The sequence below is a fragment of the Notolepis coatsorum genome, assembly GCF_963971535.1.
Source record: "Notolepis coatsorum genome assembly, chromosome: 9".
In the NCBI taxonomy this organism is placed as follows: domain Eukaryota; kingdom Metazoa; phylum Chordata; class Actinopteri; order Aulopiformes; family Paralepididae; genus Notolepis; species Notolepis coatsorum.
Window position 1 is genome coordinate 1244964 of NC_140173.1, and position 25868 is coordinate 1270831.

The window sequence follows — 25868 nt, forward strand, 5'->3', positions numbered from 1 at the left end:
TTTGTTTGGTGGTTTTTTTTTGTGTTACACGGGGTGTCATGGTATTATGGTTTGGGTGGTGTTCGTTACATGGTGTAACGTGGGGGCTTGAGCCATTTCATCAAACAGGTGAGTATGCCGTATTTGTTTGTAATTTGATGTGACTACTTATGCTGTTAAAATATATAGTTTAGTGGGCACCACATGTAGATAGGGACATTATTTTCTGGTTGTTGGTTAGCGTCCTGTGCACCACATACTCCTGGGGCAGTCAGGGAAGGGATTAGCACCATCTGCTTGTCTGGTACCGTATCATGTACTGGACGGGTGGATGGTCAAGTATGATCTTTGACTGGTAGCAGGTGTGGTTGAAGATGGTTAGGTCTACAGGGCATTAGTTTAAGGGTAGGTAGATTAGGGCGGCCAGAAAACACAGGTAGTGTGGTAGGGCTTGATTTAGTGTTTCTTAGGGTAGACATGTGGTGGGCCGGTTTTGACTGCAGTTTAGACGTAGAAGCATATGTAGTCATATCAGGTTAGAAGGCGCACCTGTTTGGAATTGTTTGTTGGATTTATTTTGTTTGTTTGAGTGTTTGGTGAGCATACCTGGTAGCACCTAACACCCTGCGTGTATGACACGTCTATTTAGGGTGGGTGTGTTTTATTTTTAATTTTTTTGCAACCTAGAAAGGTGCGCTCCGTAGAGCTCACATTTCCACCGCGTTCCCTTCTGGTTGTTATTATTGGCATTTAGCATTCTTCAGTGGTTCTTCAGTGGTTCTTCATGGTTCTTCAGTGGTTCTTCGTGGTTCTTCAGTGGTTCGTTAGGGGGGTCTTCGTGGTTCGTTAGTGGTTCTTCGTGACTGTGAGGTAAAGTGTGTAGCTTGTGGTGGCTGGTACAGTGACGATGGCTTCCATCAAGGACTTTGTTGATCGCCCGTCTCATGACATGTTGGAGAAGTTTTCCAAAGAACAACTTCTAGAACTTGCTGTACACTACAGGGTAGAGCTTTCTGCAGGTGAGAAACGTTTGAAGCCGACTGCCTTGAGTGCTTTAAGGGTGTTACTCATTAGGGAGCAGGTGCTTGAGGAGAGGGTGGAGGAGCCTCCTTCGTCTGGCGCGTCTCCGCTATTACCTGGTGTAGAGGGTGAGTGGAGGATTAGGGAGTTGGAGTTTAAGGAAAGGCAGCTAGAGCGAGAGCGTGAGGAGAGGAGAGAGAGAGTAAAGAGGAGCGTGAGCTTAAGGAGAGAGAGGAAAGAGGAGCGTGAGCTTAACACTTTCAGCGCCACGCCTGGTTTTCCGTTTTACCGCTTGAATGCCACCATCGGCGCCAATGTTAACGTTAATATCGCCTAATCTATGTTTTAAATTATGGCTGTCTAATCTGCCCATCGCATTATCAAAGACTATTTTCCAGTCAGTGCTGTGAAGGCAGATTGTTTTTTTATCGCATTGTTGCCGTTTCAGAGCAGTTAGAAAAGCCCCCGTTTTGATATAAAAAACAGCTCATTCTGGAGCATTCTATGAAAATCGTCTTTTAGTGGAATATTCCACAACGTTGATATTCGTCTGCCTTTTTATGAATCGTTTTCAAATAAACGCTAGATGATCAATATTATACGTGCACGCACGCACGCACATTACGGCCGCGCACTGATAATCGCTCCGTTGATTTCCTCACGGATTTTTACAGTGAAACCGAAAGAAGACATTTCACAAAACAGCTTATAACTTCATCAAACTTACTCTGATTATCCTACCACTGATAACATAGAGTCCTTACCTGACATCAGATGGTATCCAACTGGTATATTCCAATTCCTGATCACCATTCGAAAAAATCGATACGTGTATGGATCCAACGCGATACAGTAGAACTCCATGATCCGCGGGGATCTGAGGCTCCAGAATGAACTCTAGTAACCCCGGCTGGATCAGTTAACTGGAAAATGTGGAGTACCGGATTTTTTTCCCCATTCATTTTCATTGAGTCCATTCCAAAATCACTTATGTCATCTGGGAGACGACAGGGGGCGCTTTTTTCCACAGTGATCGCCGGCGCCCCTCGGCTATACTCGGGTAGGCTCGGGTGATGCAATAATTTTTCAGATCGCAAAAAAATAATAATAATTCCGAGAAATCTCGTGAGTGGCATGCAACCACCTATAAAAAAAACCAGAGAAATCTCGTGAGTGGCACTGAAAGTGTTAAGGAAAGAGAGAGGAAAGAGGAGCGTGAGGAGCGTGAGTTTAAGGAGAAACAAATGTTGCTGGAGCACGAGCGTGCACAGAAGGAGCTTGAATATAAGCATGCTGCCTTGCAGGCGGGTGCTCTGCATCCAGAGTCACGTTCCGGGTTTGATGTAGGCAGGAATATTAGGATGGTGCCACCATTTTTTGAGAAAGACGTGGAAAGATATTTTCCCCTTTTTGAACGGGTGGCAACCACATTGAAGTGGCCTGATACCGCCTGGACACTGCTGCTGCAATGTGTTTTAGTTGGTAGGGCACAAGAAGCCTACACTGCTCTGTCCCTTGAACAAAGCGCTGATTATGAGCTGGTTAAAGCTTCCATTTTGAGGGCTTATGAGTTGGTCCCCGAGGCCTATCGTCAGCGTTTTAGAGGTTATCGCAGGTCGGAGGGGCAGTCTTATGTTGAATTTGGAAGGGAGAAGGAGAACCTGTTTGACAGGTGGTGCACTTCTCAGAAGGCAGAGTCAAGAGAGCAGCTTAGGCAGTTGATTCTCCTAGAGGAATTTAAAAGATGTGTTCCTGATACCGTTTCCACACATCTAAATGAGCGTAAGGTATCGAAGATAGGCGACGCTGCTGTCTTCGCTGATGAGTTTGTGTTGACACACAAGTCTGTGTTTTTGGAGGACTACCGTGTTGAGTCCGGGGATAGGCGTCCTGTTCAGGGGGGCCGTTTCCCAAAACCTGTGTCTGCTGGTCAGTTAACTTCACCTCCTAGGCGGGGTGGTTCTGCTGGTGCATTCCCAGAAGGGATTATCTGTTTCTACTGTAAAGAACCTGGTCATATCGTTGCTGGGTGCCCGGTGCTTGAGCAGAAAAATGTCAGAACCGTGGCTCTGGTAGAAACCATATGCAGAACGCCTATGCCAACGTTAGATGGGGATGGTTGAAGTATCAAACGTGTGGACAAAGAGCTCGAGGGTTCCTCAAGGTTTATGATGAATGGATTTGTTTCCCTGACTAATGCACTAGGGTCCAAACAGGCTATAACAATTTGGAGAGATACCGGTGCTTTTCAGTCCCTCATTCTGGAGGGGGTTTTGCCGTTTTCAGAAAACTCTTCTTTGCATTCCGGTGTCGTTGTTCGGGGCTTTGGGGGTGGATTTGTGGATGCACCTTTGCATGAGGTCACGCTCAATTCTCCCTTAGTATCAGGCAATGTTGTTGTGGGGGTATGTTCTCACATTCCCATAAAGGGGGTGTCCTTCATTCTAGGGAATGATTTGGCTGGTGACAAAGTGTTGGCTACTCCGGTTGTAACTCCCATTCCTGTGGTTTCTGAGGTCCCTAATGAGCTGGCACAGAAACATCCAGGAGTGTTTCCTGTGTGTGCTGTGGCTCGGGAAATGTCAAAGGACAAAAGTGATGTTGTTGATACTTCGACTTGGGACATTACACTTAGTGACACATTCTTTGTTGAATTAAAATGTGTACCTGTTGAGAATTTTGGAAAGCACACTGTGGATCTACCTCTGCATAATGATTCTCTTGATTGTGGCTTTGTGTTAGGCCCGGTGGTGAAACCAGAGTTGACATGCGTGCCGGAGAAGCATGTGGCAGGAGATGGTATGGCAGCGCAGTGTCTCAGGGTCTTCCCAGCCTGTATGGTGGCTGAGGCCATGAACGAATTGGAGGAGGAGTGTGGGAAGGATGCTATGAGATAGGGGTGGACGGTATGGTCTAAAATTTATATCACGGTATAATTTGAAGCATAGACGGTAACGGTATATATCACGGTATCATCGTTTTTGTTACAATTTTTTTTTTTTTTATATAACTTTATTTTTTTTTATAAAATATATATATTATATAATTAGACTTGTACTTGTATTATCTGCGAGACATCGCCACCACGCAACAAGCTCCACTGTCTGTGTGTACTCTAGTAGCCTCCAGCTACGGCCAGGATTCTCCGGAGCTGCACCTGGACCTATACTCGAGTAGCCTCGAGCAGAGCTACGGCCAGGATTCTCCGGCGCTGCACCTGGACCTTATTGTATTGGTATAACGTTAGCAAGCCCTCAGCTCGAATACGCATTGAATCAGTGTTATAAGACATTGATATCAGGAGCTATCTGTAGCCGGATATATAACGTTAATACAACGCCTCAGTGAATTATTTAGTTCAATGGGACATTTCGTTTTGAACGGTGAACTAACTTGCGTTAACGTGAGCTAACAGGTAGCACACACGTCTCTAGTACTAGACTTTGTGGAGCGTTTGTTGATGTCAGGAGCTATCGGTAGCTGGCCGACTAGATACAGTTCGGTTAGACAATGCCCCATCATGTATTAAACTAAAAGTGAATAGTTGACTGGGTCATTTTGTAACGGTAGCTAAGCTAACGTTAGCTCAGGGAGACGCCGCCGTCCTCCCGACAGCTCCCGTGTCCCGTCCCACTAGACTACTAGACCCGTGTTTACATGCGTGCGGTAGGGGCTGGCACGCCCACTGCGCGAAGCCTCCTAAATAACTTTTTCCAGTTCGCACATATCTATTATCTATGACTAATTCTATCTATTTTTAGGGGCAAATGCGAGTGAAATAGTTGCGCTGTGGTTACATGACGTCATTGCTATTTTAGAGCTGCACTACCGGTTACACGGTATAGTCAAAATCCATACCGTAGAGCAAATTCATACCGTTTATACCGTATACCGTTTATACCGTCCACCCCTACTATGAGAGGTGCTGTTGTTTCATGTGACACCGTTCTAGTTGAAGAGGCTACTAAGCCTGACTTAGGCTGCCAGCCTTCCCACAGTAGCTCTATTGTCCCTAATGTTTCACTTGTGGGCAGGGATGGTCCCAGTATGTCAGTTGATGATTCTGACATTGATCCACATGTCCACACTGATTCTCTGCCATGCACTAGGTGTGATGGTCAACCTAGTTACCTGTGTCCTGTGGAGCAGGAGCCGCCTTCGCGACCTGGTCTGTTGAGTGGCAGCCATTTTGATTTTGATCAGGACAATGTTATTTTGGGTGACGCCATTTTAGATGGTGTTCCAGACGTTTTTGTCACTGTCGTACTGCCATGTTCCAGGTACGGTGGGGCTGTACCTGAGGCGGTACATCCTACTCTGGATGTTCACGGTTTGCAGTATCCTGGACTGCCAGTGCCAGGTGGGATGGATATGGGCGCGGTGGTGGTATCAGTGATCTATGGTTTTTGTTTTGCTGTGTTCTGTTCTGTTGAGCGCAGTTCTCAGGTTGATTTTGGTTTGCAGTCTATTTTTGACAGGTCGGTATCGGTGGAGGGGCCTGTTGAAAGGGAGCATACAACACGGTTGGTGGTCGTGTTCGACAGGGGCCGACCCGCTATCGCTGTTGTGGTGGTGGCCCTGACAACTAATGGGTCACAGTTGTTTTTTTTTGTTTTGTTTATGGGTTGTTGTGTGGTGGTTGCCTCTGGGGCAACCAGTTTGGTGGGGGAGGTGTTATGTACCAGGAGTCTGATCACTCCTGTGTCACTGTACAGGCAGGCCTGATCACTCCTGTGTCACGGGGCATGCAGGTGAGGGCTGCCAATTAGTGCTGATTGGTTACCTGCTGGGAGCTTTAAAGCCAGCCCTAGTAACACACATGCAGTGTCTGTGCTTAGAGGAAGAGCTGTCAGGTTCTTCCAGTCCTTGTCCGTTGGGTTTACATTAGTTTACATTTACATTAATAGTTCCTTGATATAGTAGCACTTTGAGTTAGAGCACGGGGTTTTGGTGTTGGTTTGCACATAGGTTGCGTGCCCATGAGCCAGGGTCGTAACAAACATGTAGAAACAATTCGTATTGGGGACTGGAACACGGATATGCTACGTAAAGAAGCACCCATCTTCAAGGCCTTCAGTAGGTTTTGTGATCTGCACAGTTTCAACCAGCTAATCACCCAACCCACAAGAGTGTGTGATTCATGGCATTTCCAGATTTTTACCACTATTTTAAAGCGTACTCTTTAAGACCACTGACAACCTGGTTTGATTCCCAAGCATATGTATCCTGGAGAAACTTAGAAGTAAATATAGTAGCACCACATAGACTGCAGGACATAGTATACACCATATTATCAATCAAGCAATGCAAATTGAAATGTGACCCCCTTATTACTCATGTGATCCGAATATGGTGTGAAACACAAAAAAAATATTCTAACCAACATAAATGGAATAGTCATACTCCCCCATTCAATAACAATGCACTCCTGATTGGAAAACGACCTATAATATACCCTAAATGGGAAAAGCAGGGCATACACACATTAGGAGATGTTTTCAACAAACATGGTTTTTGTAGCTATAAAGACATACATAAAAAATGTAATCTCACCAGTTCCACATATTATTTTTACGCACAGTTATTGGTTTGTTTGGAGGCTCATGGAGTCCATACCAATTGATACCAATTGAGCACCACAGATATCACAAATTCTTCTATGAAAGAGAGACATCGATAGGTTTGGTATCTGATTTTTATCATCACTTACTAACGTCCTCGTATGGAATCGTCCCCCTAGACTCAGTCTGGAGGAGGGATATACCAGACTTGGAAATACATTTTTTTTTTTATTTTTTTTTTTTTTTTTTTTTTTTATTATTATTGCAAAACAGAAATTATTAAAAGTCAGTACACAACACACAATGCATAATGAAACTAACAGTCAAGGTGGCTAAAATTACATGCAAGTACAGAAACAAGACAAAAACCCTGTCAGATGCAGAGAAGCTTGTCCATGCCTTTATCTCCTCAAGACTGGACTACTGTAACGGACTCTTCATCGGGATTCCTGGCAAGAGCATCCAAAAGCTGCAATACATCCAGAACAGCGCTGCCAGGATCCTGATGAGAGTCCGTAAACACGATCACATAACCCCCATCCTTCACTCACTACACTGGCTCCCCGTCTCATCCCGGATCAACTACAAAATCCTTACGATTACCCATAACTGCATAAACGGACACGCACCCCTCTACCTTCAGGAACTCATCACTCCACAATCCTTCACCCGCACCCTCAGATCCGCAGGTAGCCTGCTCCTTCAGGTCCCCAATACCCGGCTCTGCACCATGGGTGACCGAGCCTTCTGCACGGCTGCACCACGCCTGTGGAACAGCCTCCCCATCCAGCTGAGGGCACCACAGAGCCTGGACTCTTTTAAAGCAGGCCTGAAAACCTATCTGTTTAAAAAGGCCTTTGACTGTTAGCTTTTTATTTAAATTTTATTGCGCTTTGTTTTTAAATTGTCTGTTTATACTATGTTTTTAATTAACTATGTTCTATTTTTTATTCTGTATTTTATTTCATTTGTTTTACTAATAACTATTTTATTCTATTTTTTTTGACTGTTTTAACCATGTTAGCACTTTGGGATCCCAGCGAACAAAAAGTGCATTACAAATCCAATTTATTATTATTATTATTATTAAAAAAAAAAGTCTATAATAATATTTTACCGTATACAGTGTATATCCAGCGAAATTAACAATTATACAAATGCCTTATACAGGATATACCCCTAATACCTATTTTCTAAAACCCTACACACACATGCTCCAGCTCGAACCCCCCCCTCCCGGACCCCTCCTTGGATAGTACCTCCATTATCCCTCACTCCTAACCAGACACTACCATTATAAGCTAGCTTTTATTCTCTCCACCACTTCTACCCACATTGACATTTTGGATTCGTTGAGACCCAGAATTCTTGCTGTAGATATTTCTTGATATATCACATCGAGATATGTAAGAGACCAAACTTTCCGGCACATTTTTTCCGGTTGAAACCAGCGTGATGCGATCAGTTTTTTAGCTACTGTGATACCCGATAAAACCAATCTCTTTAGCTGTGGATTTACTGCAAACTCAAAAACATCATTCAAAAGCAATACAGAGGGGTGTACTGGTATATTCCAAGATACGAGTTTTGATAATTGATGGGTCACATCTTTCCAGAATGCCTTAACTGGTGGGCAGTCCCAATACATGTGCATAAATGTCCCTTCGTCTCCATTTGTACATTGGGAGCATTTTGAGTCTTGTTTCAGGCCCATTCTGTTCAGTCTTATAGGAGTCAAGTATGTCCTGTGAATATAGTTAAGATTGATTTGTTGATGGTCCGGGTTCCTTGGAAATACATTTTGATTGGCAAGAAGTCTGGGCAAACGTTCGAATTGCGTCACGTAACCCGGACCATCAACAAATTAATCTTAATTATATTCATAGGACATACCTGACTCCTATAAGATTGAACAGAATGGGACTTAAACAAGACTCCAGATGTTCCTTATGTACAAATGGGGATGAGGGTACATTTATGCACATGTATTGGGATTGCCCACCGGTTAAGATATTCTGGAAAGAAGTGGCCCAGCAATTATCAAATTTCTTATTTCTGAACATACCTGTACACCCCTCTGTATTGCTGTTGAATGATGTTTTTCAGTTTGCAGCCCCTATACAGCTAAAGAGATTAGTTTTATCTGGTCTCACAGCGGCTAAAAAGCTGATAGCATCACAATGGTTTCAACCGGAAAAAATGTGTCGGAAGGTATGGGTTCTTACATATCTCGATGTGATCTATCTAGAAATATCTACAGCAAGAATTTTAGGTGTCAGTGAAGCCAAAATTGCATTCTGGTTAGAAGTGGTGGAGAGAATAAAAGCTAGCATATGAATTGTAGTGCCTGGTTAGGAACGAATGATAATGGATGGATTATCCAAGTGGGGGGCCGGGGGGGGGGTGAGCGAGCGAGAGCATATGTATGTAGGGTATTAGATAGCAAGTATTGGGTGTATATCTCGTATACTACATTTATTTAAATGGTGATTTCATTCGATGTTTACTGTTAATGCTTGTATGTCTAATTTTATGTTATGTTTAAAAAAAATAATAAAAAAATAAAATACAAAAAGAAAGAGTGTGATTCAACACAAACTACCATTGATCTCATTCTGACCTCTGACAAGTCCATGATCTCCAACAAAGGGGTTATAGCATGCGGGTTAAGCGATCATTATATGATATTCTGCACCCGCAAAAAGCTCAAAACAAAAGGCCGGCTGTCACAAAACATTCACATCTAGGGACCTCAAAACCTACTCTAGAGAGGCCTTTAACCTAGAACTGGAGAGCATAGACTGGTCAGATGAGCTCAGTGGTACACTAGTTGAAGAATCATGGCTAGGATTCAAAACCAAATTCACAACAATACTCAACAACATGGCCCCCCTAAGAACCACCAGGGTTAAACATCGTGCTGAGCCATGGATGCACTCTGAAATACTGACTGCTATGAAATCCAGAGACAAAAAATGCTCCGAACTTCATGAAAGTCAGTCAAAGCTTGCCAAAAACGCAGATCTCCAAGCCCACGTGGTAGAACTCAAAATACAAAGAAACAGGCTAAGAAACGATGTAAACACCATGATCAAATCCGCAAAAAAAACATTTCATCAATGACAATACTGAGGAAAACAAAAACAAACCCTGTGAACTTTCGAAATTACTCAACAACCAACTAGATTTACAAACATAAACATAAAGACAGAAAACACCCTCATCACAGACAAGCTGGATGTGGCCAAATACTTAAATGTTCTTCACAATCATAGCCACACACTGGTTAATAAACTACCCTCCCACTCAGGGCATTTTGGGGTAGAACACATCCTAGCCTACTACAAAAACGACTTCAAACTTGAAATGGTAACAGCTGAGGTACTCAGAAAACTGAGCGCCCTCCAACCTAACAAGGCCACTGGCCATGACAATATCCCATCCAAATTCCTCAGAGACTCAGCAGCCGCCATCACCCCAGTCATCACACACATAATAAACCTCTCTATAAAACAGGGACACGTCCCCAAAGACTTCAAAATTGCGAGAGTGACCCCCCTGCACAAAAAAGGCAACAAATTAGACCCAGGCAACTACCGCCCTGTTTCTATTCTTACCTCCATCTCGAAAGTTATGGGGAAAAAATTCTACGAACAGGTCGAAAAGTACCTCGTGGAAAAAATCGAATCTACGAATTCCAATCTGGCTTCAGAACATCCCACTCCACTGACGCATGCCTTCTCTATTTGAACGACCACATCAAACAAGAGGTGGACACAGGCAAATACTGCGGCATGGTCATGCTGGACCTACAAAAGGCATTTGTCAATCACTCCATTTTGATTGACAAGCTAAAATCAATAGGTTTTGATAGTTTATCAATGAGCTGGGTGCAATCCTACCTGGAGGGGAGAGAACAGATGGTGGAGGTAAACGGTACACTATCCCCCTCCCTGTGAGCTGTGGTGTTCCACAAGGAAGCATACTAGGACCGTTACTGTTCCTAATTTATGCAAATGACATGTCATCAGCTTGTGACTGCAACTTGTTCCTGTTCGCGGATGACTCAGCCCTGCTGGTCTCTGACAAGAACAAGTTGCAGGTTGAAAAAGCCCTCAGCTCCGAACTCGTCAGAATCTGCACCTGGCTCGCAGATAACAAACTATCATTACACTTGGGTAAAACGGAGTCCATTCTCTTCGGATCAAATAACAAACTCAGCAAGACAAACGACTTCTCTGTTACAGTGGATGACAATATTGTCACAAGGAAAGATGAAATTACATACCTGGGGTCCATCCTAGAGGCAAATCTTTCCTGTGACAAAATGGCAAACAATGTAATCAAAAAAGTCAACCAACGAACAAGATTCTTGTACCGGATCTCCTCCCTGATAAACAAGAATACCCTGAAGACTAGCAGGAGCACTCATTCAAGGGTACTACGACTATGCTTGCACCTCATGGTACCAAAGCACCTCAAAGGAACTAAAAACAAAATTACAAACATCACAAAACAAACTGGTCAGACTACTGCTTGACCTTACTCCTAAAACACACCTCACCCCAGCCCATTTTGACAACCTAGGATGGCTTAGAGTAGACGACAGTACAGCAACTTGCAATGGGCCTGGTCTACAAGATACACTACACCACTAAGGTACCCATGTACATGTCAAGGTACTTCCCAAAGGTCAGTGAATACCACGACCACAACACCAGAGGGAGTTCCACAAATCATGTGCAACCCAGATTCGGCACAAACAAGGGACTAAACAAGTTTCGCAATTATGCAACATCAATGTGGAACGCCCTACCCACAGCCGTAAAAAATGTGAATCCCTACCCACCTTCAAAACCGCTCTAAAAGAGCACCTGCAATTCGAAACTGGCCCCTGTAAATGTCCAAACATCCTCCCACCCACCCACCCACCCCCTCCTAATGTACATTTCCCTCCCCCTCGTATGTATTTACTGTTAGGATCTCTGTTTAACAGTACTGTATATTTGCATATCTTGTATGTCACAAATGTAACAGTACTGTATATCTGTATGTAGGGATGGGAATTGATAAGATTTTATCGATACGATTCCATTATCGATTCTTCTTATCGATACGATTCTTTATTGATTCCCTTATCGATTCCTGCTAACTTCATAAATAAATTGGCAATGCAACAGAACTAAGCTGGTTAGAATAACAACATGCAACTTGACATTTCTGATTGTCATTTATAATTTATTGTTGAGCCCCCATGTCAGAAAAATACAAAAACTGTAAAAAATGTATTAACTATACACCTAAATAAAATAATGTATTTGAGATTCTCTTAAACTAATTTAATCTATTGAACTGTAGTTGCATTCAACAAGTCGTTATTGCAAAAGAGAATTCGTTAGCAATAACCTACCTGTATAAATAAAGGTTAAAAGTAAAAACATAACTGACACAAGTAACATCTAGGAAAGCAATTAACCTACCGAAATTCCGAGGCTTCTACCTCCTCCGATGTCGCGCTCGCGAGACTGCTCCCCCCCCCCCCCCCCGTGAGACTGCTCCCCCCCCCCCCCCCCGTGAGACTGCTCCCCCCCCCCCCCCCGTGCCAGCTCAGTGTTCTCCCTCTGTCTCTCTCTGCAATGAGCATGGCTATTTGCAGTACTGTCTATCTGTATGTCATGTATGTCATATATGTCCTGATGAATTGAAAATGGGGGACCCTGATGTAAACAAGACGAAAGTCTTTCTCTGGTCTGCATCCCCTTAACAATTGTGTGTATTGAGCTGTACTGTATTGTACCCATTCTGCAATCTGTTAATAAAGTTTTCAATCAATCAATCAAACTAGGATGCAAAGCACTTTCAGTTTTCACTGCACATAGAAACGGTCACAATTTTCTAGCCCTTTAAGTTTTCCTAGTCAAGGAATCAAATAGTCTGCTGATTGATTGATTGATTGAAAACTTTATTAACAGATTGCAGAATGGGTACAATACAGTACAGCTCAATACACACAATTGTTAAGGAGATGCAGACCAGAGAAAGACTTTCGTCTTGTTTACATCAGGGTCCCCCATTTTCAATTCATCAGGACATATATGACATACATGACATACAGATAGTCAGTACTGCTACATCTATACATTTATGACATACCAGATTTGCAAATACAGTACTGTTTGTGATACAGAAGGAGTCAGGAAAAGGGAGTATATACATTTGACGTAGAAACTGTACATTGGAGGAGGTTGGGTGGGGGGGGTTGGGTACACTGGGATATTGACAACCATACTGGGTAATCTACATTGGAGGTGGTTGGGGGGGGGGGGGGCACACTGTATATACAAGCAAAACTGTACATTGAGGGGGGGGGGGGGGGGAGACACTGTACAAACAAACAAAATTGTACATTGGACTATTGACAACCATACTAGGTAAATGACTGTACATTGGAGGGGGTTGGGTTAGGATATTTACAGGGGCCAGTGTTGAATTGCAGTCTCCCGTAGGTGTCCCTTGAGAGAGGTTTTGAAAGTGGGTAGTGATCCACATTCCTTTACAGCTTTGGGTAGGGCGTTCCACATTGATGTGGCATAATTGCGAAACGTGTTTAGTCCCTTATTTGAGCCGAATCTGGGGTTAACATGATTTGTGGAGCTCCCTCTGGTGTTGTGATCGTGGTATTCACTGACCTTTGGGAAGTATTTTGACATGTACATGGGTACCTTGGTCGTGTAGTGTATCTTGTAGACCAGGCCCATTGCAAGTTGCTGTACTCTGTCGTCTACTCTAAGCCATCCTAGGTTGTCAAAGTGGGCAGGGGTGAGGTGGGTTCTAGGAGTAAGGTCAAGCAGTAGTCTGACCAGTTTGTTTTGAGATGTTTGTAATTTTGTTTTTAGCGCCTTTGAGGTGCTTTGGTACCATGAGGTGCAAGCATAGTCGTAGTACCCCTGAATGAGTGCTCCTGCCAGAGTCTTCAGGGTATTCTTGTTTACCAGAGAGGAGATCCGGTACAAGAATCGAGTTCGTTGGTTGACTTTTTTTATTACATTGGATGCCATTTTGTCACAGGAGAGATTAGCCTCTAGGATGGAACCCAGGTAGGTAATTTCATCTTTCCTTGTGACAATATTGTCACCCACTGTAACTGAGAAGCCGTCGGTCTTGCTGAGTTTGTTATTTGAACCGAAGAGAATGGACTCTGTTTTGCCCATGTGTAATGATAGTTTGTTATCAGCGAGCCATATGCAGATTCTGCCTAGTTCCGAGCTGAGGGTTTTTTCAACCTGTAACTTGTTCTTGTCAGAGACCAGCAGGGCTGAGTCGTCCGCAAACAGGAACAAGTTGCAGTCACAAGCTGACGACATGTCATTTGCGTAAATTAGGAACAGTAGCGGTCCTAGTATGCTTCCTTGAGGAACACCACAGCTCACTGTGAGGGGGGGGATAGGGTACCGTTTACCTCCACCATCTGTTCCCTCCCCTCAAGGTAGGATTGCATCCAGCTCACTGATAAACTATCAAAACCAATTGCTTTTAGCTTGTCAATCAGAATGGAGTGATTGACCGTGTCAAAGGCCTTTTGTAGGTCCAGCATGACCATGCCGCAGTATTTGCCTGCGTCCACCTCTTGTTTGATGTGGTCATTCAAATAGAGAAGGCATGTGTCAGTGGAGTGGGACGTTCTGAAGCCAGATTGGAATTCGTAGATTAGATTTTTTTCCGCTAGGTACTTTTCGACCTGTTCGTAGACTATTTTTTCCATGACTTTCGAGATGGAGGTGAGAATAGAAACAGGGCGGTAGTTGCCTGGGTCTAATTTGCTGCCCTTTTTGTGCAGAGGGGTCACCCTCGCAATTTTGAAGTCCTTGGGGACGTGTCCCTGTTTTATGGAGAGGTTTATTATGTGTGTGATGATTGGGGTGATGGCGGCTGCTGAGTCTCTGAGGAATTTGGAAGGGATGTTGTCGTGGCCAGTGGCCTTGTTAGGTTGGAGGGCGCTCAGTTTATTGAGTACCTCATCTGTTGTTACCATTTCCAGCTTGAAGTCGTCCTTGCGGACCCCTAGGTTTTTGTAGTAAGCTACTATGTGTTCTACCCCATAAAGCCCTGAGTGGGAGGGTAGTTTGTTTACCAGTGTTGTGGCTATGTTTGTGAAGAAAATGTTTAAGTAATTGGCTACATCCAGCTTGTCTGTGATGAGCGTGTTGTCCGTTTTTATGTTTATGTTTGAGAATCTGGTTTTAAGTTTTTTACTGCATCCTAGTTGATTATTGAGTAATTTCCAAAGTTCACGTGGTTTGTTTTTGTTTTCCTCAGTTTTGTCATTGATGAAATTCTTTTTTGCAGTTTTGATCATGGAGTTTACGTCGTTTCTTAGTCTGTTTCTTTCTAGTTTGAGTTCAGTCACGTGGGCTTGGAGTTCACTGCTCGTGCTTTTAGTAAGCTTTGACTGACTTTTACGAAACTCATTTTTTGTCTCTGGTTTTCATAGCGGCCAGTATTTCGGAGTGCATCCACGGCTCAGCGCCATTTTTTTACCCTGGTGGTTCTTAGGGGGGCCATGTCGTTTAGTATTGTTGAGAATTTGGTTTTGAAACCAAGCCATGTTTCTTCAACCAGTGTACCATTGAGTTCATCTGCTATGGCTGCATGCGTGGCGCTAACGTTATTGTTTTAAAATGCGCAACTGTCGGAAAAACCTGGCATCGATAAGAGGAATCGATAGTCACGGAGGCATGCGATTCCAGGAATCGGACCATTAGGAACCGGTTCCCGATTCCCATCCCTATCTGTATGTCATAAATGTCATGATTAGATGATTAGATTAGATTTTTATATCTGAATACCTGTATGTTGTATGTCATAAATGTCGTCATGAATTGAAAATGGGGGACCCTGATGTAAACAAGACTAAAGTCTTTCTCTGGTCTGCATCCCCTTAACAATTGTGTGTATTGAGTTGTACTGTACTGTACCCATTCTGCAATCTGTTAATTAAAGTTTTCAATCAATCAATCACTGGACCTGTACCTTTTGAGGGAAATTTAAACTATTATGTTTGGATAATTTCACATTGTATGGATCTAGCTGTGGTGAATGAATGCAGAGGAGACGCTGATGTAGACAGTCTCACACCTACCTGACTTACTAATCACTTCTCTTCCCATATCCCTATTATAAGGGCCTAACTTGGGCGGTCAGGTGGTGTAACGGAGATTGCGTTCGTCACCAACCCGGAGCGGCTGGATTCGCCTGTTCGAATCCAGCTCACAGCTCCGGAGTTGTCACCAGCTTGGCTGGCCGTTCACACTAATACAATTGGCAGTATTAGAGGGTGGGAGAAGCTGGCGGGGTGGGTCCGGGTCGTTGTAAACAGCGACTCCTACAGTTCGGTCGGGGCGCCTGCTAAGCGCGGATAGGATCTAAGTGCGATAGTGTTCTCCTTCCACACGCTACGCCCTCTCAGTGAGAATCCGCGCTGCCAGGTGAAAAGAAGCGGTTGATTGGCTGGACGTGTGTCGGAGGAAGCACGTGGTAGCCTCCACTCTCCCAGACCGACTGTGGGGGGTAAGTGCGCAGCGACCAGGAAGGGGATTGGGAATTGGCATAACGACTAACATTGGGATGGGAGAAAATCGGAGGAAAAGGGGGGGGGGGGGGGGGGAGAATCAATAATAAAAAAAATAAAAAATAAGGGCCTAACTTGACTAAACAAAAACAATAAATCTATAAAGCCCTTGAGGAGGCTGATACCGGCTAAAACATATCGTCTGTTGCTCGTGCTGGGTACTCGTCTGGTGAAAGAATGAATGTCCACAAGGTCCATTCCAATAACACCCCAACTGGGTTTATTTACCTCATAATTACCGAAAGCACAATTTGCATGTGATACGAGTAAACGCTAATACCTTCAAAAGAACAAACAAACACTATACACTACAAACAAAACGATAACCAAACAACGTGCCGTGTCGACGTGACGTGCCGGTCAAAAACTGTTAGGCTCTGCCCGTAACCAAACACACCTGCTGTCATCAGTCCCGTTACCCATTAAGTAGCTAAGTATGTCACCTACTAGTGAGCAACAGGAACTGATGCCACAAACCCAATTTGGCAGGCTGGCAGGCACAATGTATACAGGCAGAACTCAACATAAATACATAAATCCAAACAAATAATAATAATGTCTAATAATGTCAGTTTTGGCTTCTACACCTATGTTTCATCTCTCTATCTGTCTCTCTCTCTCTCTACCAGCGTGCTCACCTACATCTTCATGATTGACGTCAGCCTGCCGTACACCCAGCCCACCACCTCGCCGCGGATCTCTGACTTCACGGAGCGCGTGGTGCTGCGGCTCAAGCCCTGATTGAGGGCGACGAGGAGATCCAGACCACGTGCTGGAGGAGAGCGAAGTGGGGGAGCAGGACGAGAGGACCCAGGCCATCAAGCTGCTCAAGACAGGTGGGGAACGACACACCACACGTCACTGCTGTCAGGCAAAAACCTCCAGTTTAGGTGATTTTCGTGTTTTTACTTGGACTGAATGTCTACGTGGTTCTCTCCCTACGGACTATGAAACCCATTCAAAATCCAGTGTCGTTGTGACATTTCAATGCATACATTTTGTACAATATAATAATAAATATGAATAACTATCTATATAGCACTTTTTCATACATGGACCGCAGTCCAGAGTGCCCACAGCAATTAGTATAAAATCAACATAGGCATAAATCAGCATATAGTTGACAGAATAAAAAACAATGCATAAATCGCAGACATAAGAATATGTATAAAAGACAATGAATGTAGTGCAACGTAAACGAGCAGACATAAGAATAGGCATAAAATAAGTACAATGTTGCTCGAAGGCATGTGAACCCCCCCCCTCCGAAACAGCCAGCAAACACCCACCACATCCCCATCCAAGACACACCCCCCCCCGATAAAGCATGCCATGACCGAAGGAAAACACAGCCTGCACAGGAATGCCACCCCCGCGGGCCGCACCATCTCCCCTGGTCCGGCGACCCCAAACTCCACGGAGGAAATGACAGGCCACGTACCCCATAAATATACTGTATAAATTCCATTTTCTTCTATTAAAAATCCAACTGTCTCTGCATACTTCCTAGGTTTAGCCAAGCAAGGGGGTGTAGTTAACTGGTGGGTGGTGGTGGTGGTGGTGGTAGTAAAGGTGTCTAAGTTAGCACCCAAGCAGGGTTTCTCTGAATAAGGGCACTGTAGATTGTTTATTTCAGAACTGGTTATAAAACCCAACTACTGTTCTGTGGGACCACAGAATTTGAATGACGTCACAGGTTTGAGTCTCTGTTCTGTGTTTTCTTTATAGTGTTGAAGTGGCTGATTGCCAGCGCCGGCCGCTCCTTCTCCACTGCTGTCCCAGAGCAGCTCCAGCTGCTCCCTCTGCTCTTCAAGGTGAGGCTGTCACACTAAATCTCTCTCGTCTGTCTAGCAAAGTGTGTCCTCTGCTGTCGGAAGAATCGCTCACCTGCATGATGGACATGTGCGATGGTATAACGTGACAAAAACAAAACATGCAGCGCACATTACTCTGCCCCCACATGTCCGACAGTCTGACTCCCTATCATCATTTAAATCACAACTGAAAACCCACCTGTTTAAACTCGCATATTCACTATAACCTGTGTCACTGTTCTTTACCCCCTGCTGTTTGTTTGTTTTGTTATTTTAACTTCACTGTTTTATACTTCCTGTTGTTTGTTTTGTTTTTAACCTCGACTTTTAACTGCCTTGCTGTGTTTTTATGATCTGTAAGGCGACCTTGGGTGTCATGAAAGGCGCCACCAAATAAAATGTATTATTATTATTAACCTTGTTGATCATTATTGTCCCCCACTGCCCTCCACATTCTCTCTCTCTCTCTCTCTCTCTCTCTCTCTCTCTCTCTCTCTCTCTCTCTCTCTCTCTCTCTCTCTCTCTCTCTCTCTCTCTCCCTCTCTCCCTCTCCTCTCCCTCTCCCTCTCCCTCCCTCTCCCTCCCTCCTCTCTCTCTCTCTCTCTCTCTCTCTCTCTCTCTCTCTCTCTCTCTCTCTCTCTCTCTCTCCTCTCTCCCCCCCCCCCTCCCCTTGTGTGTCTATTTGTGTCCCTCCCTCCAGATCGCGCCTGTGGAAAATGACGACAGCTATGACGAGTTGAAGCGGGATGCTAAGACCTGTCTGTCCCTGATGTCCCAGGGGCTCCTGTACCCAGATCAGATCCCCATGGTCCTCAGCGCTCTGAAGGAGGTCAGGCAGCACCCTTCATACACTATAACCCCTGCGTTCACAAGCTAAGAGTGTTTGAGAGAGAAAAGCCACTACATAGCAGTCAGATGGGTTAACCCTTTCGGGGCCAACCACGTATATATAATGTGTTAACCCTTTCTCTGCCACGCTTATATCCATCCTTGTAGCCAGTCTGCCAGCTCTATTTGTCTATGGAGATGTTCACCTACTTTGCAGGGCTATAACTTTTTAAATTGTATTGCTAAATTGACATTACTATGGCCCATTCAACATCGATTAGCTATTGTTCAGGGTGTAGGAACGTTTTACTTTTTCATTCACACATTCATACTAAAATACCGTCCAGAGTATAAATATGTTTTTATCGTTTTCTGCAGTAATTCATAGAACGTGAGTTATAGCCATTTATGCATATATTACATCATCAAATGCAGTTTGCTAGCGATTGACGTCAGATAAAAAATTTCAATTGTACAAGGTCCTAAACGTCATGACTCATCATCTGCTGGTGACCGGAGGGGGGGGGGGGGCGTTTATAATGCAATGAGTGACCGACGTTAAATGAATCATGTAGTATGGGTGATATATTGATCATAGCAGTTTGTATGGATAATAATAATCAAAAACGCTGAAACTCACCGCAGCTTCCTCTTACCGTTGGGTGATCAGCGTGGAGCAAAAAGTTCGCTATTATGGGATGTTGATCTAGATGAACCATTTCCGGGTTGTATAATACTATATACGTCCAAATAACGTTGTTTATTGAGTTATGGCAACCGATCGATTATCCAGTGTGTCGAGATGGAGCCCCGGGAACGATAGCGAGTGGCGGACGGAATAGGGGGGACACCAAGCACTTCCGGCCCCACTTCCCCACTTCCGTTTGGCCGATCGGCCACCAGGTGGCGATATTGAACCGTTGGAGAGTTGAGTGGAGATCCACAGCACCCGTCAATGATCCGTCGGTGAAATATGATTACCATGACCATGGCCGCCTAGTTATAGTTGAAAGTGGGGGTGCAAGAATATTATTTTTATTAAATTTTATTTTTTTATTATTAATTATTTTTTTGTTTTTGACAGGCAAGGGGTGGTTCGGAGGGGGTCCGGCACGGACCCCTCCATGGCAGACTTTTTTTTAAATGTAATGAACCTGTACGTGCAATTTCCTGCAATATAGAGCCTTCAATCTTGACCAATAAAGCTGCTCTTTTCACTATAAAACTCAGTTTATATTGCAGTATGATAGCCAATTACTATAATAATAATATATTATACTGTATATACACTGTATATTGATTTTTCGCTCATTCATTTTTATTAAATCAATCTCCTTTCAAATAGGCCAAGTTTTTAATAAGAAAGAGAAAAAAGATATATTTCCATTACCTGTAAATCTTGTGTCTCTTTCTCTCCTTCTCTGCCTCCTCCCTGAGTCTGCAGTGCACAATCATGACATCGATCTCAAAAAAAAAAAAAAAAAAAAAGTAAAAAAAAAAAATGGAGGCCCCTCGTCACTATAGGCCCACGGGCCGCGGCCGTCGTTAATCCGGCCCTGCTCGTCTGCCATATAGATGGCGATAGCGTTAACGTTTGGAAATGAAGTCAACGTCATCCAGCTGAGCTCACACCACATATCTAGATAACGTTAGCTAGCGGCTAGCACTAAAGCTAACGCCAACCAGAGAGGGAAACGTTATTATTATTTATTCGAGGAAACCGTATGACCAGATCGCAATTCGGGACCGTGAAACACTTTTATGTATTGCGTGGTAGAACCGTAGAAGTTCTACTACCACTCAATAGTAACTTATGTCTAACATAATCCTTTTATTTGAACAACTTACTGGAAAAGCCTGCCTGCCTGCCACCAATATTATGACACACTCTGTGGGCTTTGATATTTACACTGACTCCTGCCTGCAGCCAGACTGCAGCGCTGTGAGGCAGTGAGCCAAGGTCTACGCGCTGGAGATGGGAGGAACTGGATCAAACCATAATGGGGCAGGGGGGGGGGGGGGGTTCGCAATCTTTGGAAACTTAAAAACGTGTTATTAAGTGTCATTGCGTATTATTAATTTGATTGAAATTACGTAGTTATGCTTAGATTTATATATTGGGGGGGGGGTATATCATATTTTTCATATGATCAAAAAGTGGTGGAGCAAGATCATATCCTTGCTCCCCCAAGTTCAATAGTCCTGGAGCACGTGCATCGTCTGCTCTATTGCGCAGGCGTCTATGACCATGACAGAAATTTGAAATATTGATCTCAAAGACGCTGTAAAACGTCATTGGCAGATTGCGCATGACGAGGAATGACGTCGTAACACATCATTGGCGAGAAAAGGGTTAATATGACCAAAATATCATATCACCATGTTTTTCTGCTTTTCTGCAGTATAATGATAGTTGGCTGTATTCATTTTTTTCCAGCACAAATTAGAGTATTTTTTTTTTTTTTAATACAGTAGTCACGGTCGGTGCTATTTGATTCAAAATGCCCTGTTTTTTCCCCATCGCAAATTCTTTATATTACTGTATAGTTTCTATGTATATAGATTATTTTTATAATATATATATAATTTTAACATGGCATTGTATAAACGCATACCTAGGCTTAAAATATGGTACACCTCCGGAGTTATTCCTTTGCCCTAAAACAGCTGCGTCTCCATCTCTCAACGTTCACGGCTGAGCTGCTCCCTGAGCTGTGATGTCATATTGATGTAAAGCTCCATAGAGAGTGACTGGGAAACCATGACAGCACCCAGGAGGAGTTTCCAGGCGGATATTTGATGAATCCAAAGTTAATCTCCTACATTGCTGTTTTAGCCTTTCAAGTCGAGTCAGGTTTTCCTTTATTAATCCCCTTGGGAAAATGCAGGTGTCACAGTAGCATGGGGAGGGGAGGTACAGGCAGGGAAACGATGATAATATAATAGAACATAATAATAATATAATGGTTCACACAACACCAACCAATGTGGGACTGTATTGAGTATGCCTGCACCCATTAATGATGGCACTCAGTCCTCCTAATCTACCCCACAATGCAAAGCGTTTAACACATCCTCCTTTGCCACTGGCTAGTGTCAGCGCTAGCAAAAGATACAACTAATGTTTGCTACCAAATGTTGCAGATAACGTTAGCCACTGTTAATCAAATACCATTTTCTTTTTTATTAACACTAACTAGCATTAGCATTTATAATTGTTCCGTGACATCATGTTGGTCAAGTTGCTTGAAGTTAAGTCTGTTGACACTGTAGTGGGGATGTGTCTCATTGCAGATTGTCATGTTGGTCAAGTTGCTTGAAGTTAAGTCTGTTGACACTGTAGTGGGGCTGTGTGTGGTTGCAGATTGCTGGCAGCAGCTCCTGGCACGCGCGCTACACAGTGCTGACATACCTGCAGATCATGGTGTTCTACAACCTGTTCACCATCATGAGTGACCAGGCTGCAGTGAGTGACGTCCGAGCGCTCGTCATACAGCTGCTGGAGGATGAACAGCTGGAGGTACAATACGGCACCTACTTCACAGCTCATGACATACACAAACATACACAGGGAATTGAGATATTAAAATAAGCAGGCACTAAATCGGTACATAATAGGCACAGACTCCCAGCTGATAACTTAACACCTAGACACAGGACACGACTAGCCGTGAGAAGTAACTTCACCTTGTTTTAAATATGTCGAATGAGAGAAAATCATCATCAACCTTTATTTATTCTCGAAATTACAATTTGAGGTCACCCTCATTTTCAATGTCGTCGAGACTTTTCAGACATTTCAATGCACACAGTTCTACAATATAACAATAATAAATATGAATAACTATATCTATAGTACTCTTCACACATGGACTGCAGTCCAGAGTGCACCACAGCAATTAGCATAAAATTAACATAGGCATAAAATCGGCACACAAATTGACAAAATAAAAAACTGCATACATTACAGACATAAGAATAGGTATAAAAGTAGTGTAATGTAAACGTGCAGATTTAAGAATAGGCATAAAAGGGGCGCTCCAGTAGCACACCATATAGCGCGCTGAGTCACGAAGCGGTCGTCCCGGGTTCGCTTCCCACACCCGGTGACCATTTGCCGCATGTCTTCCCTACTTCTCCTCCCGTTCTCCCTCTCTCCTCTGTCGGTCCTGCATGGCCAGAAAAAGCTGTAAAAATGCTCAAATAAATCATTAAAGAAATGGGCATAAAATAAGTACAATAGCACAATGTCGCTCGAAGGCATGTGAACCCCCCCCAGGAACAGTCAGTCCCCCGAACACCTCACACATCAATCCCTACCACATCCCCATCCAAGACACCCCCCCCCCCCCCCCACCCCTGCGGGCCGCTCCATCTACCCCAGCCCCGGTGGCCCCGCCACCACGAGGAAAACCAGCGAATCCCACGCCCCCACCCCAAACTCCACAGAGGAGTGACGGGTCACGCGCCCCAGGACCCGCAGCCATGCCACAGGAGACACGACTCCACACACTCAAGCAGACAGACACAACACTTTTATTTTCCCTAGCAACCTAACTTTGCACACTGTTTCTACATTTGAGCCGTTCACTTTATTCATGCTCTGGAAATTAGACGGTAGCCATTTACAGATTTGTTGGCACTGGTCCTGCCTGAGCACAAAAGCTTGTATGGGCAATTTCACTTCTCATTTCTCCAGTTGATTGACTGAGTTCTTGATAATGGGACTCTAGACAACACGTAAATATTCGTTTTTAAAATTGTATTCATTGTATTTTGTCGCTATAAAAGGTTTGTTTACATTGATATTTGTAAAAGCTACAGTAAAACAGACCTATATTCCGGTTTACAGTGGATTTTAGAAAGTTTTAAATAGCATATTATATTCATATGATTCATACATGGTCATCAGTGTATGGGAATATACTACACATAGATATGCGTCAAGAACAATAACACATTAGGGCTTTAACCCTTTCACTGCCACACGACAGAAGGTTAACCCTTTACTATCGCACAACCGACGGTCGCCAGAAGGGTTAACCTTCTGTGTATTGTCACAGTGAAAGGGTTAACCGTTTGGTAGCGCGGCAGTGAAAGGGTTAAGAAAATCAGAAATCCATCTGACACACATCACTGACTAAAACATTGGAAGCTAAAGCTAGAAGGATGGGAGACATCCAATATATGGTATGGCTGTGTTATATAATCAGCCAGCTCGTGCAGGTCTCTCTCTCTCTTTCTCTGTGTCTCCCTCTTTCTTTCTTTCTTTCTTTCTTTCTCACTCTCGCAGTATTTCAGCTCCCACTGTAATGATTCTGCACTCTCCCTCTCCCTCCGGTCATCTCGCTGTTGCTATGGCAACCCCAGGCTGCAGTATTCTGTTACCATGGCGACAACGTTCAGATTCAAGGGCATGAGAGGGGATGGAGTGAGGGTGGATGGATGCAGCCTCTTTTATTTATTTTTTTCCCTCTCTCCAACCAAATTGATTTACTTGTCATACGGTCTATTATAGAGCTTGAGCTATATTACTATGCGATGCTATCCGTGCCGTATTTGTGGTGGTTTATTCCATTGTTGACAGTGATGTGTTCGATCAGTTGTACGGGGGGGGTTGTTTGGAGTTCAAGCGGATGTACGGCTCAGTGATGCTCTGAGGAAATTCTCCAGACGACGGGACACGATTAGGATTAATGTGGGCAAGGTGTGGTCTGGTCAACGGAGTGACAGGATTAGGATTAACGTGGTCTAGGTCTGGTCAGCGGAGGGACGGGATTAAGATTAATGTGGTGGAACTTGTGGTCTGGTCAAATGTGTTGAGGTGCCAACACTGAAGACGCCTACAAATAGCTTCCACTCACTCTTTACCGGCAAAGAACCCACACGTTTTATTTTCAGTTTATTGTTAAAGAGGTATCCAGTGTCTTTGACCACTAGTTGATAAAGTGGCGCTATAAAGCAGGAGGAAATAGGCCGTACTTCCCAGGCAACACTGATGTTAATCATCCTCACCACTATCATCTGAGTCATCATCCCATGTAGCCCTATCTTCGGTTTCCTTAGAAACATTTGCACAGTTTTGGCATTGACAAAGATCTGTACATGGCAGTTTTGCAGACACACATGAACATCTTCCTGTCTAAAATTGTCCTTGTTTGCAACTGCAACACACTATCGGGCCGGATTTGTAGGCATCCAAGTCACTGTTAACTCCCCATCCTCGACGTGCCACCCACTGCCAACAGGTGATGGGGCACACATTATAGCTTTCAATGAATGTCTCATTATAGCTGCTTGGTAATTTGCCCTTTTGCAGTGTTAGTACAATGCGTCACTTGTCGGGCAGGGCTCGAAATTAAAAATTTTACTTGGTAGCACTGGTGCTCCAAACTTCAAAAAGTTGGGAGCACCAGCAAAAATTTAGGAGCACCCACCAAAATGTAAGGAGCACCAACTATATATACCGGTATGTAATATATTTCTTTAATTGATAAAAAAAACGACAATATAACAGTACTGTAATGCAGTAAAACAGTGAAAGTAGCCTTAAACTACACTGCCCTGTCAAGGCTAACCGCAGTAACTCGAAAAAAGTCAAAATTTTGTTATGAGTGAAATGAAACTTGTCAATAAATGTTTTATCTTGTGACCAAGTTTCAGATGTTAACACTATGGGTGCCATGGGTTAAATTCATTATATACCATAGGTTGCCGGCTCTATTTGTCTATGGAGAAGTACCCCTTCTTTGCATGGCTATAACTTTTTAAATTCTATTGCTACATTGCCATTATTAGGGCCCATTCAAAGTCCTATATGTATTGTTCATTGTGTAGCAACGTTAAACTTTTTCATTCACATATTCATAGTAAAGTATGGTCTAATGTATAAGTATGTTTTCATCTCTTTCTGCAGCTTTCTCCAGAACGTGATCTATAGCCCCAAATGCATTATATTGATGATGAAATACAGTTTGATGGCAATCGGGGCGATATAAAAAATTTCAATTGGACGTACTTCTAGAATGATCTACGTAT

General features: G+C 43.7%; 1 protein-coding gene across 1 annotated transcript in view; it reads left to right on the forward strand.

Moving 5' to 3' along the window:
- Window positions 1-25868, forward strand: part of psme4a (proteasome activator subunit 4a) — a 184325-nt gene that overhangs the window by 144320 nt on the left and 14137 nt on the right. The window contains 6 exon segments of the mRNA XM_084322234.1: window positions 16818-16924; window positions 16927-16950; window positions 16953-17024; window positions 17917-18002; window positions 18703-18831; window positions 22195-22350. Of these exon segments, the coding sequence (XP_084178360.1) occupies window positions 16818-16924; window positions 16927-16950; window positions 16953-17024; window positions 17917-18002; window positions 18703-18831; window positions 22195-22350 (574 nt within the window).